Source organism: Carica papaya, chromosome 6 (assembly GCF_054855325.1).
Source record: "Carica papaya isolate Zhongbai chromosome 6, ASM5485532v1, whole genome shotgun sequence".
Taxonomy (NCBI): domain Eukaryota; kingdom Viridiplantae; phylum Streptophyta; class Magnoliopsida; order Brassicales; family Caricaceae; genus Carica; species Carica papaya.
Genome location: NC_142314.1, coordinates 31,985,998 through 31,999,701, shown reverse-complemented (window position 1 = coordinate 31,999,701; position 13,704 = coordinate 31,985,998). Strand labels below are relative to the sequence as shown.

At 35.1% G+C, this 13,704-nt stretch overlaps 1 protein-coding gene across 21 annotated transcripts in view; it reads left to right on the top strand.

Moving 5' to 3' along the window:
- Nucleotides 1-13,704, top strand: part of LOC110812818 (AMP-dependent synthetase and ligase family protein) — a 59,591-nt gene that overhangs the window by 36,035 nt on the left and 9,852 nt on the right. For 5 of the 21 annotated variants that reach the window (XM_088223060.1, XM_088223058.1, XM_088223057.1 and 2 more), the window contains 2 exons: nt 6,596-6,660; nt 12,874-12,933. In XM_088223060.1, coding sequence (XP_088079186.1) covers nt 6,596-6,660; nt 12,874-12,933 — 125 coding nt within the window. Of the gene's footprint in view, nt 1-6,595; nt 6,661-12,533; nt 12,653-12,873; nt 12,934-13,704 lie in introns of all 21 variants that reach the window. The other 16 variants (XM_088223062.1, XM_088223065.1, XM_088223068.1 and 13 more) reach the window with 6 other exon arrangements.

Here is a 13,704-nt window from a genome sequence, read left to right as displayed (position 1 = left end):
TTCTTCCGCATTTACAAGAAACATAACTTATTACATGGCAAACTAACCAAACTTCCACAGTCATAGGAAAACATAAAGAACCAATAATAACTTAAGGGAAAAGAAGATGAAAAATTTTATCTTCAAGTCTTCATCCCAAATTTACAAGAAACATAATTTACATTTAAGCAATAATAGTACATGTGGAAGAAGGAATATATGTATTTTATTGGATACTAGGGTCTTATATATACTGGTTTTATGAACAATAAAGAGAGAAACTCTATCAATTACATTAGAAGGGTATATTATTGATATACTCTTTACATTCCTTATTATACAAATACACTTTTCAATACTCCTCCTCAAGCTGGTGAACAAATATCATCCCGTCTCAACTTGTCAATAGTAGTCTGAAACTCAGGATTATTTAACTCTTTGATCAATACCATCTGCACGTTGTGAAGTATTGAGCATATATAGTTTGCATATCAATCCGATAGCTAACTTTTTCTTGATAAAGTATCTATCAATTTCAGTATGTTTCGTCATGTCATGTTGTATTAGGTTGTGGATAATGCTAATTGCTAACTTATTATCGCAATAAAGTCTCGTAGATCCATCCCATTAAATCTTCAAATTTTCTAAAATCATCTTCAACCATATGAGCTCATGCACCTTTGAGGTTAAGCTGCCTATGCGAATGGGTGGCCTTGGGATAAGTTCTATCACAACTATCAATAAGGCATTCCACGGTAAATGGATTTAGAGATACTTATATGAAATCAACAGCCTATGGATGAATTTTGTGGATATAAAATGGATGAAATATGACGGAAATGGTAGATTTTTCTTCCCCACTAGAACTCATGGCACAAGTGCTTGGAAAGGGATTCTTGCCACCTACAATGAGGTGATGATGAATACTTACTGGAATGTTGGTAATGGTGATAGGGTTAATTTCTGGAATGACACTTGCACAACGCAAAAACCTTAAGTCTGTCTACCCAACTATTTGTTCCATTGCACAACGCAAAAACCTTCTAGTTAGTGAGACCTTTGATGCCTTGGATATTTGTAATATTGTTGTCAACATCAACTTAAATGACTGAGAGATGGATGAATTTGAACATAGGATACAAATTGTGAATAGACCAGACTCTCTAATTTGGAAGCTGTAGAAAAATGACAAATTCTCCATCTTGTCTTTTTTTAATAAACTATCATTTCGCATTGGCATGTTAAACGCTATATCAGCTGCATATTTCCCTTACAAAGCCATAAGCAAAGCTAATGCTCCCTCAAGGATTGCATTCTTTGCTTGGGAAGGTATTAAAAAGAAGATCCTGACATTGGACAATTTGATAAAAAAAGGAAAACTTTTGGTCAACAGATGTTTCCTTTGCAAAAATGTTGCTGAGAGTTGCAATCATATTCTTCTTTGGTGCCCTTTTACTGCTAATTTGTGGCACATGGTCTATAGTCTTATTGGCATTAATTGGGTTATGGTAAGCTTCGTTTATAATGAGATTTTGGGAGGGGGTTTAGTTTCTAACAATTACACTACTCGGCTAAATCCTTTAATAATCTTTTGAGTTATTAGGAAAAAAAGAAATAATAGGGTTTTTGAAGGCATTGAAGATACTTTTGTAAATATCAAGAATAGATGGATATACTGTTTTGGATCCATACTTTTGGGACAGTCTCTTATCTTTTGATGACGTAGGAGCTGTTGTTGATATGCTCATTAATATGCAAATCTTTTGTAAATGGGTGTTACCCCTTCAGTACCACTTTTTAATGTATTTTCTTACTTTTATCTAAAAAAAAGGTCATAGTCCTAAACTCTAATATGACATTGGATCGAGATACAACATTCTGCTTCTTACTCCAAGTCACTAGGTTTCCTCCAACAAATTTGTAGTATCAAGATGTAAACCTTCTGTCAACTAATGAACCTGCATAGTCAGCATCATTATATGCTATAAGGAGCAATCCTTGGACATTATTCTATTTTCTTAGGTGTCCTTTAAGTAGTGGAATATTTTATAGACAGCTTACAAATGCATTTCTCTAGGCTTGTGCATGAATTAACTTAGTACACTCACTGTATATACAATGTCTGGCTTTATATGTAACAAGTATATCAATTCCCACTAGCTTTGTCCTATTGTTGTCCTAAAAAATGTATTGCATGTTCTCAAACTATGTACTAATTTTGTGTCGGTCAATAAGTTATAACAAGAATTGAACTGTAAAATAACATTTCACTCTTCTCATTGGGACTTTTAGGACTAAAATTTAGGAAAGACGATTGAACATGCTGAAGTAAAAAACGGACTATGCTACTTGGATGTACATGGGGATCCTCCTTTGTTGTCATTACTAACTTCAAATATAAGATTTGACTCTACTATAGAAGACTTGAGTACTCATCCTTTTTAATAGTAAAAGCTACATTTCCCTTATTGTTTAAGAATTTAGAATATGGAAATTTATACTGCAGTATTTATGAGTTTGCAAATTATAAGTGTTTGAAATTTTCCATTAGTAATAAACGAAATTTAGTTCCGTTTTTATTAATCTACAGTGATATTTGCGAATCAACTCCAACACATTATATTTTTTGGGGTTCGGTAGTTTGTTTCATTTGTTGACCATTGCATTAAGGAACCTATCTATTTTTACTAAAAGTCAAATATGATGTTAGTCATATCATGTCCAGTTCTGCAACGTGATAATTACATTCGGAACTGGCATAAAAATTTTTTTTACTGATAACGTTAAAAATTCTATTAACCTCACACTTCCATTATTCTTCTATCAGGAAGAAATTTTACATGAATCATTCTGTGTTCACACTTAACAACTAAACAAATTAGCGGAATACAAAAACAGTCACCTTTTAGCCATAATTCCAAAACGATGTCCTAAAATAATACAGAGTAAAACCGTTCTTACCACCGCCTATCCACCAACGTTCCTGACCCTGAAAGTTCTTTAAAAATAATTAAAAAAATTTATACAGTAATAAGTGTCACAAAACATTTAGTTTCTTTGATACTTAGGTATATTGCTTTCATTCATATTCCTTCCTATCAAAGAAGGAAACTTGATCCTCGAGCACTGAAATATGTATTTGTGCTGTACTTCTCCTTTTAAAGGAGTACAAATGTTACCACTCACCCACTCGAAATTCTGTGTCTGCAGATGTTACATTTATTAAATAAGAATCCTATTTCACCTGACCTTATCTTCAGGAGGAGTCTATATTGAAAGACAAGAATAATTCTTAGTAGATTTTACTCTATTACTTTTTTTGCAAAACTTTTCGTCGCACACCCTAACACCATCTCTACAAAAAAACCATCAGAATTTACTAAAAAATTTATCTATTTAAAAGATCGTATCAGACTATAGGTTTTTTCAAGTGTATACAAGGAGGAAGATGTTGAATATTGAGCCTAAGCTGGTTTAAGAATCCGAACTTGATCCTGGAAATGAGGTAAGTCTTGAAAATCCTATACAGTCTGATAATAATATATTTATTGCATGTTGTAAAAGCACAAGAGAATGCAATAAACATTCTTTTTATATTATCTTACAGTTTGTGTCATTTTGATAAATCGTCCCAAAAAAATTCTCATGAATTTGAATACTAAGTCTATTCTTAACACAATATCTGAGACTTTATATTATAAAAAATTGAAAAATGCTATGAATATAGAGATGCAAGTACTTGAAAAGAAAATATAGGAAATGATGGATCTACCTAAAGGTAAGAAATTGATGGGATACAAATGGATCTTTATCATCAAATACAAGGTAGATGGACAATCAAGAGATATAAAGCAAGACTAGTGTAAAAGGTTATACATAGGCATTTGGGATAGATTGTTAGAAAAAATTTACACCAATAGGTAAGATGAGCACTGTATAAATCTTGTTATCATTAAATGCTCACCTTGATTGACAACTACAATAATATAATGTAAAAAATGTCCTTTTATGTGGAGATTTAGAAGAACAAATATATGTGAATATCTAACCAGGTTTTAAGAAAGAAACATAACCAAATAAACTAAAGAAGGCTTTGCATGGACTCAAGTAACTGCTAAGAGCATGGTTTGACATGTTCACAAGGGTGATCTTAGATTTTGGATTTAAGTAGATTTAAGGAAATCACATTTTATCCATCAAATACTCTGGGATGGAAAAAAGTTACAACTCTCTTAATATACGTTGATGACATTTTCGTAACAGGAGATAATGAGAAAGAAAAACTAGTACTAGAATAGTGCTTGATAAAAGAATTTGAAATCAATGAACTTGGTAAGTTGAAGTACTTTTTAGAAATTAAAGTCACCTACTCAAAATCAGAAATTTTTATTTCTTAGTATAAATATATTCATGACCAGTAAGTGACACTGGTAAGTTAACATGCAAAACAGTTAACACTTTTGTTGATCCTAATCACAAATTAGGAATAACATAAGATATGCCATTAGATAAGGAAATATATAAGAGATTAGTTGAGAAATTGATATACTTATCCCACACAAGAGCAAACATCGTCCCACGCAATGTATGTTATAAATCAATTCATGCACAATTTGAAATAAATGCACCTACAACTAGTCTACAGAGTACTGCATCACCTGAAAAGGTTATCTGAAAAATGAATTATATTCAGGAAGAGTAATAAGCTAATCCTAAAAGTTTATACTGATGCATATCATGGAGAATCAGTTGCAGACAAAAGGTCTACCAAAAGATACTGTACCTTCCTATGGAATGACCTAATAACCTCAAGAAGTAAAAAGTACTATGTAATTGAAAGATTAAGTAAAAAATCAAAATTTCGAGTCCGAGCACAAGGGGTATATGAATTACTATGGATAAAAATAATTTTAGAAGATTTTAGGATCAAGTGGGAAAATCCTGTACGTCTACATTGTGACAAGAAATTGATCATAAACATCACTCATAATTTGCTGCAGTACGACCCGACTTAACACATCAAAATCGATGGATATTTTATTAAAGAAAACCTTGACTGTGGCCTAATATGTACCCAATACATGTCTACCAATTCTTAACTGACAGATATATTAAATGAAAGCTCTAGCAATCCAACATTCCAAGATTTTATTGGCAAGTTGAGGATGAACAACCTTTACTTTCAGCTTGAAGGAGTATTAAATAAAAAGTAAATTAGATTAAATAGTATAAGAGTAAATTAACCTTTTGTAATTAATTATAACTTATTGTTTATCTTTTTCATCATAGAAAACATATAGATATATAGGATTGCAATATCCAATAGAATACACATTAAGTCATTTTTAATTAATAGTATTGTTCATAATTTACAATACGACAAGACAAAATATATTGAAGTTGACAGACATTTCATTAAAAAAATGATAGACGGTGACCTGAAGTATATACTGTACGTACCTACCAACTCTTAACTTGATAGATGTCTTAACTAAATAATTGAATAATCTAGTAATTTGGATAATCATTTTCAAGTTGAAAATGGATAATGTCTATTCCCCAACTTAAGGGGGACCATTAGAGAATGTACATCACATGTAACTAGTGTTAAAATTAGATTAAAGAGTATAGTGATAAAATATACCCTTAGGTAATTAATTGTTGATTTTCTTTCTTACTCTCAAGAACTTTTATATACAAAGTTATGATATTCAATAAATACACAACATATCATTTTTTTAACAGTTTCAATAAGTAGTATATTACTTGTATTGATGGAGGTTCTAAGATATTGCCTGTCTGATGGAATAGTTATCTACATCTAGATACTTGGTGGTTGAAGAGTGTCATGCTATGGATCCACAATTTTGTAATGATTTTCTTTTGGTGTCCTACTTTGGAGTTGATATACTTTGAAGAGATGATGAATGATAGAGGGCCGTCTAGTATATTTTGAATATTTTTATTATTTACTATGTTGTTAGAGTTCCCATTTAATATTGTAGACATAATGAGATATTTATTAACTCTACAAATAGCTGAATATTACTTTATTCTCATTGAGAGTGTTAATGGATTGAGAATGGCTATGAATAAAACTAAATAGATTCTCTTATGCATTGAGTTTTTTAGAGGGTGTTTGAGATATCTTAAAGAAATTTGCTTGAAATTACTTAAAATAGTAATGCTTTAAGTTCCTTGAAGCAACCAAATTCTTATTTTAGAAGTCAAAAAATTATGTACAAAGGAGGTAAATCAATGTGGAGAACAAATAAGCACAAAAAAATAAGAATGTGGTGTCAATTATTTTCCTGCTTAAAGTTACTTTTAAGCACCCAATAAGGTGCCTACTTATTTTGTTACCAAACAGCTGATTTTGGAAAAGTGCTTAAAGTTACTTCTAAGGACAAAATGAAAAATCTGAAACACCTACTTAATAACCTCGCTTTTGTGGTTGTCAGAAACCTAAAATTCTCATTGTGTTTTTTAGCCCTCTAATTCTAGGATTGTTAATCCCTGTAATTGTGAATTACATTTTCCTTTTAATTTTCTAAATTCTATTCTGCTTTGCTAAATCATTTTCTCCTGGTGTTTTGTTGACAATGATTTCTCACAGTTATTTGTTGCTTGGTCGATGGGCATGTTATTGCCTTTAGTTCTGGAGGATCTATTCTTTGGAAGGTATGAATACAAGTGGTATCAAAATTAAAATTGCATGAGATACTTGAAAGATATGAATGCAATTGGTATCAAAATTAAAATTGCATGAGATATTTTAATTTCGTGTTAATATTTCCGGGGGCTATTCTTTGGAAGGTATTTTTTCTTGGTTTATTTTGTGTTTAATATTTAAGTGAGCTTGATTCATCTGCCTTTATGCCCATATCATCATAATGCTGTAGCGAGTTTGACGTGGATATTTTTTCCTAAAATTTTCTGTTCTTATATTCTGTAAATTATTGAATGCGACTTTCCTATCCTGAATGAGATAGAAATGTTCAAGAAAAGCATATAATATGTATCTGTATATATACCCTAGCAATTGTCATAAATATGTTGCCTAGGAAATTTTTCTTTTATGGTATTAATGTTTTCTTCATGATGTTCTTCTTTAAGCAACTAATCAAATTCATGAGAAGAAACTTTGCAAGTGTAAGAAACCTTGGAACATAGTAGTGAGATGTGTTTTGGCATTTTGATTCTTTCCATGAGAAAGTATGTCTTGAAATGTTGTTGTTCTTGTTAAACTGCTAGCTGGCTGTTAGAAACTTTACACGCAACAAAAACAAGTAAAATTACATGCAACCAGTAGCATTCTGGTAGAACATTAATGCATAAAAATAGATAATGCAGGCATTAGATATATTGCATCCTAAAACACTTTTGGCCAGTTTGACAATCAAGCCAATGGAAGTATCCTACTCTATCCCCTAAAAACTAGCTACTTAGGACTACTCATCTAATGACCTTAATATATATACATATCCTTTCCTAATTTTATGTCTTACACATTTATATGCAGAATCAACCAAGAACGGTCCATCAGTTATACCAGGCTAGAAATTAAGACCTTAAGTTTTCACAAGCACAAGTCTGATTTTTTTTTCATGCCTTCATTTTATTATTTGCTATTTTTTGCTCCACTCAATGATACACAAAGAAATTTACACACACACAGAGACAAGAGAAACTATTCACACACGTAAGAGAGAGACCCAAGATGAAAGAAAGCTGTTGTTTCCCCTTCTTGATTTATTATTCTGGTTACTGTGGTATCGATAACAGTGTTGAGTCTATATGAACAGTTATTTCTGTTATGGATATCCCACTATTACTCTCAATTCTTACATTCTTCTGGCCATTACATAATTTTTCACAAATCAAATCTCCCTCCCCCCCAACCCTCCCCCATGTTCCCTTGTCCTCAAGGAAAGAGTATGGAAATATTTCAGAGAACCAAGGAGCATCCTACCAAGTAGGGGGTAATCCATCTTACCAATGAATCAGAAGTTGTAGAAGAGGCTGGTTGTGACGTTTAATTAGCTTTCTTTGTAGTATGGCAATAGGTTGGAGTTCTTGCTGGTTTGCTACAATTGGTGTTTCCCCTAAGGGTGCTGATTCTGGTGTGTGTTTCAATTGTGGTACATGAAAACAGGGTGGCATTGACTTCCTCTTGGTAGTTGTAGTTTTTAGGTGACAGCTCCGACTTTGTCTATAACTAGGAAAGGCCTTTTGTAAACAGAGTTTAGTTTAGGGTTAGAACAAACAGCAATTGTGTGCTGGTGGTATGGTTGCAGTTTGAGGTAGACATGATCGCCTATCTGAAACTGTCTATAGGTATGGTGTTTATCAGCTTGTTGTTTCAACTTATGTTGTGCTCTGGACAGATGGAACTTCAAAATTTGCAATATTACCTTCCATTCCTGTAAGAATTTATCCAGGCTTGCTATATGCGAATAGCCTGGGAGGTACAGTATATGAACTGGGGAAGGATAGCCATATAAGACTTCGAATGGTGTTGTGTGATTGGATGTGTGGAATGAAGTATTGACCAATATTCAACGAGAGAGCCATTGGGACCAAGTTGCAGGTTGCTGATGGATAAATTTCAAGACATCTGTTTACTACTTCAGTTTGACCATCCATTTGTGGATGGTAGGTTGTGAATGTGTTAAGATCAACTCCTTGCAGTATAAAGAGCTCTTGCCAGAATAAATTGATGAAAATGGGATCATGGTCACTGACTATTACCTACGGGAGGCCATGTAATTTGAAAACAGAATCCATAATACTTTAGCCAGCGATTGGGTAGGAAACAGATGTGTTAGTGTTGTACAAGAAAGACCTGTGCCCATCTTCTAGTTTTTGCTCTTCCCCCTCAGTTTCAGTTGGGCAAGCCCTTTCCTCGACCATTTCTGCACCTATTCTCCGGTCCGAGCAGGAGAACATGAAGCTTTACTCTTGAATTGCTCTTTTGATTGAGTTCAAGAAAGCCTTTGTCCAATAGGAACCCTACTTATCTAGCTTATACATATAAGGAAAGGAACTGATACCAGTCTCGATCAAAGAGTCCAAAAGAATGGGGTTGGATGTGCTCCTGTCTTTAAAGAGGGTTCACCGAGGGTGAGCATATTTTTTTTTTCTTGTTTTGGCTTTGCAAGTTCCTGCTATGTATTCCTGCCCGATCAAAATGAGCACACTTTGTCAACCAATCTATGATTATCCAAATGGAACTTTTGCCGAGAGACTTAGAGAGACTATCAACGAAATCCATCGAAATGGCAGACCATGGCATTTGTGGGATTGGCAGGGCTGTAATAGTCCAGAATAAGCTGCTGAATCTGCCTTGTAATGTTGACATGTGCCGCAATTCCCTAGAAAATTATGAATGCTTTTTTCATGCCTTTCCAATAAAACATCAGAGAGAGCAGTTTGTAGAACACCTGCACTCTCGAGTGACCAGCCTTGGGACTAGCATGAAATTCATTGATAATTGTGTGTCTCAGTTCAGTGTCTGCCCCCACCACTTTTCTTTCTTTTCTCTTGATTATTCCTTGTTGAATTCTAAAGGGTGAATTGGGATGTGATTCTTGTTGTAGTTGGGTCATAAGGTCCTGGATAGCTGCATCGTTCTGCTAGCTCTGTTGTATGTCGTGCAACAGTGTTGGTGTGAGCCAAGAAGCTTGAAGCTGCATTAGGTGGAGTGTGGGATTGCAAGGTAGTGCATCTGCAGCGGTGTTATCTTTTCCCTGTCTGTATGAGGTTTCAAAGTAAAATCTCATCAGTGTAGATAGCCATTTGAGTTGACTGGTGGTAGCCATTCACTGCTCCAGCAGGTATACTTCAGACAATGGTGGTTCGTTGGCACCGAGAATTTCCTGCCCAACAATTTTTTTTGCCACTTTGTCTTTTCAAAAACAATAACCATGAAAGTAAAAGGCTTTTGCCTGAAAATGCTTGGCTTATAGAAGCGATTAAATGGCCTTTTGCATTAGAACCGCCCCTATTCCTTCCTGTGAGGTGTCTGTTTCCACCACAAGCTGTTCCTTGAAGTTAGGCAGTGCTAATACTGGTGCTGCTGTCATTCTGCACATAAAGTTCTTCAAGTGCTTGGAGTGATTCTGGTGTCCAGTGGAACTAACCATCTTTTACCATATCATTAAGAGGTCTAGCAATGATGCCATGTTGGTGAAGGACCTGCCTATAATATCTGGTGAGGCCGAGGAATCCTTTAAGCTGTCTTAGAGTTGTTGGCTGCTTCCATTCCTTGATTGCTTGAATTTCGTTTGGTTTGGTTGAAACTTCTTGACCTGAAATCACATGTCCAAGAGACTATAGGTAGCAAATGTAGCAAAAATACATTTGCTTTTCTTAGCGTAGAGTTGATTATTCTCAAGGAGAGTGAGCACTTAAGTTGAACGACGAGCATGATCAAAAATGTTGATCTCTAAACAAGAATACCATCTAAAAGTACAATAACAAATTTTCTGAGGAAGGGTTTGAATATACTGTTCATGAGTGCCTGAAAGGTGGAAGGTGCATTAGTAAGCTTGAATGGCATCATTAAGAACTCATAGTATCGCTTATGTGTGCAGAAAGTTATCTTTTGTATGTTTCTCTCTGCCATGCGTATTTGATGATACCCAGAGCGTATATCCAGTTTATAGAATATTGATGATCCTCCGGAAAAAAATTCTTTTCTAATGGGAATTGGGAACTTATCTTCACGGTTCCCTTGTTGAGTTCCCTATAATCTATACACATCCTCCAAGACCCATTTTTCTTCACCAATACTATTGGGGAGAAGAATGGACTTTGGCTTTCCCAAATGACTTCTGACTCCATTAATCCTTGACCATTTCCTCAATCACATCTTTTTGTTCTTTGGAGTGCTTATAGGGTCTTAAGATCTGCTAGCAAGATTTGATGGTCATGACTTCTATGTGGTGGTAAGGTTTATGGCTTAGAAAAAACTTCTATGTGGCTGTATGGTGTCTGAAGGTTTTGATTGAGGTTGTATCTGTTCAGGTATCTGAATTGCAGAGATAATCCAAAGTTGTCCAAAAGATCGGTTCTTCAGGAGTCTCATCATTTTGGCTTTAGAGACTTGTTTAAATTCCACTTTACTTTCTCCTTCCAATCTTATCCACCTATCTCCTCTCTTAAACATCATGGTGAGTTATTTAAAATTCCAAACAATGTCATCCAATTTAGTTCACCATGGAATTCCTAGAACCACTTCTGCACCTTCCATAGGCACCACAAAGAAATTAGTTTGAAAATTTTCTCCTTGCATATTCCAACTAACATCTTCACAGCACTGGTTGCACATCATAGTGTGGCCACTTGCAACTTCAATATACATAGGCTTTGTGGTAGTGATCTTGTAAGACAATTCTTTTGCTAGTGTGGTGTCAAGGAAATTGTGGCTACTGCCTGCATCAACCAAGAAATGCACTTGTCTTCTTCCCATCATTCCTTCAATCCTCATTGTTTGTAGCATTAGTTGGTCTTTGGACCCCTTTTATGGCATACATGGAAAGCTGTAACTGTATTCTTCTAGGTCTTCTTTATTGCAACATAGTTATTCCTCCTGTTCTTACAACATTTCTTCCATGTCCTCCCCTTCATGATTTCTGGTTGACTGAGTTAATGGTTCTGGTTTTGTGGGATCATTCTAGTTTATTGGTTTTGTTGTTATTGTAGTAATTAGTTTTTCGAGAGGTGGTTTGGGCTGACTGTAGGTATGATATTTGGTGTCAGTTGGTGGTGACCATTTGACCATTTCTTTGTAAGGCTTAGTGGATTGATACGGTTGCAAACTTTGGTGCAAGGCTAACAAGACTTCTTCTTGTAATCGAACTGGGCACTAAGCTTTGTTGCAGGATGGTGGGATAGTGGTGCTTAAAACTCTGCTTTTAACCCAATCACAAACAAGCTAATTCAATACTCAGTAGTGAGGGATATCCTACTCACCAAGATATTGAATTGCCGAAAGTACTCCTGAAGAGATTCTTCTTGTTTTAGAGTGGTGAGTTTGACACCTGGATACGTTCCCAAATATCGTTTCCAAGCTTTCCATGTATTCCCTCCAATCTGGCCAGCGACCTCCTCTATTTCTTATCACCATCTGGTATCACTCCAATGCTCTATTCTCCAGATGCAATGATGCTGTTTTCACCTTCAATTCTTGGCTTGTCTTATCTAGTTCGTAGTAATGTTCTGCTTTGTACAATCATGCTGTTAAATTTTCTCCATAGATTCGTGGAAAGTTGAGTTTGAATCTGATACTGCCATAGTCTTGTCCCATTCCTTTAACTCGTTCTTTTCTCCTTCCCATTCTCGGGATGTTTCTTCCCTGGCATGTTCTGGACCTGCAGTCCATTGCCTCACTAACGTTGCTAACAATTGTTTTACTTCACCCAATTCTTGCTTGGTTCCTCCTACATCCTGTTTCAGAATTCCCAATTATTGATCTGTTCTTTCCTCCATATCTGCCACCTGCTTCCCTAATTCTTCCATCCTCTTTGATTCTTGAGATTTTGTGTTTTCAGAGATTTCCATGGAGCTGAATCCAATCTGATACCACTGATTCACACAGAAATTTACCGTGAGAGAGAGACAAAAGAAACTTTTCACACATAAGAGAGAGACCAGAGAGGAAAGAAAACTGGTATTTTCTATTCTTGATTCATTATTCTGGTTAAGATGGTATTTATAGCAGTGTTGTAACTACACTAATGGCAACTATACTAACGGCTATTTTGTTATGGATTTCCTGCCACTACTTTCAATTCTTACATTCTTCTAGCAACCTACATAATTTCCTGCATATCAGTTGATGACTGTTTTTTGAAAATTCTCATCTCTTTTTCTAATTGTTCTCCTATCCAGTGTAGAACTGGTGGTCCAGTATTTGCTGGAGCATGCTTGTCATATGTGCTTCCCTCCCAGGTACAACATTTTCTTCAGATCTAACTTCATATCTTGTTTTATTTTTCTCATTTTTCATAAGCATTAAAGTTCAGGGAAAAGTCTCATTTTATGTGTTGCATCTTAAACGGGACAAATAGCAACTCGAAAATTTCCATCTCCCAAAAAATGGATCTTTGTTATCAAGTTGGTGGGAGGGCTAGTGGTAGAAGGCAACCTAAGAAATAAACACTTGTGTTGATACCATTTTGGCAACATGAAAAAAACGATTTAGTTTAGGCAGGTACTCTCCTAGGTTACTGATTGCACCTTGAGAGGATCAGTGGACTACTTCTAGATAAACCCAATGGCACCAAACAGCAGAGTTCTCGGGAGGCCAATGAATCAAATGCCATGTATCATTTACATTTAACTCAGAGATCTCCTCTTCCATGGTTGGTGTCAACTAGGATGAAACACTGACAAAGTTGGGAATGAAAACAGAGGATAATAAGGCAATAATGCAACATAAGATAAGGGTAATGCTCATAAGCAGCAAAATTGGAAATAGGATAAGAGGAACAATGGTGTTTACCTTTTTTTAAGAGCAATGGATAAATCAAGCTCGTGTGTGGAACAAGTGAGAGACAAGGGCATGATGATGAAGGGACATGAATCTACCTGTCTAAAATTGTTCCAGGCTGTTGAGGTCAATAGTGGTGTTCGACTCAATGAAGAAGGGAGTAGACTAAAAGGTAGTAACAATGCAACTGATTGCTGTAAGCTAAAAGACACACTTCAAGATGAGAATAT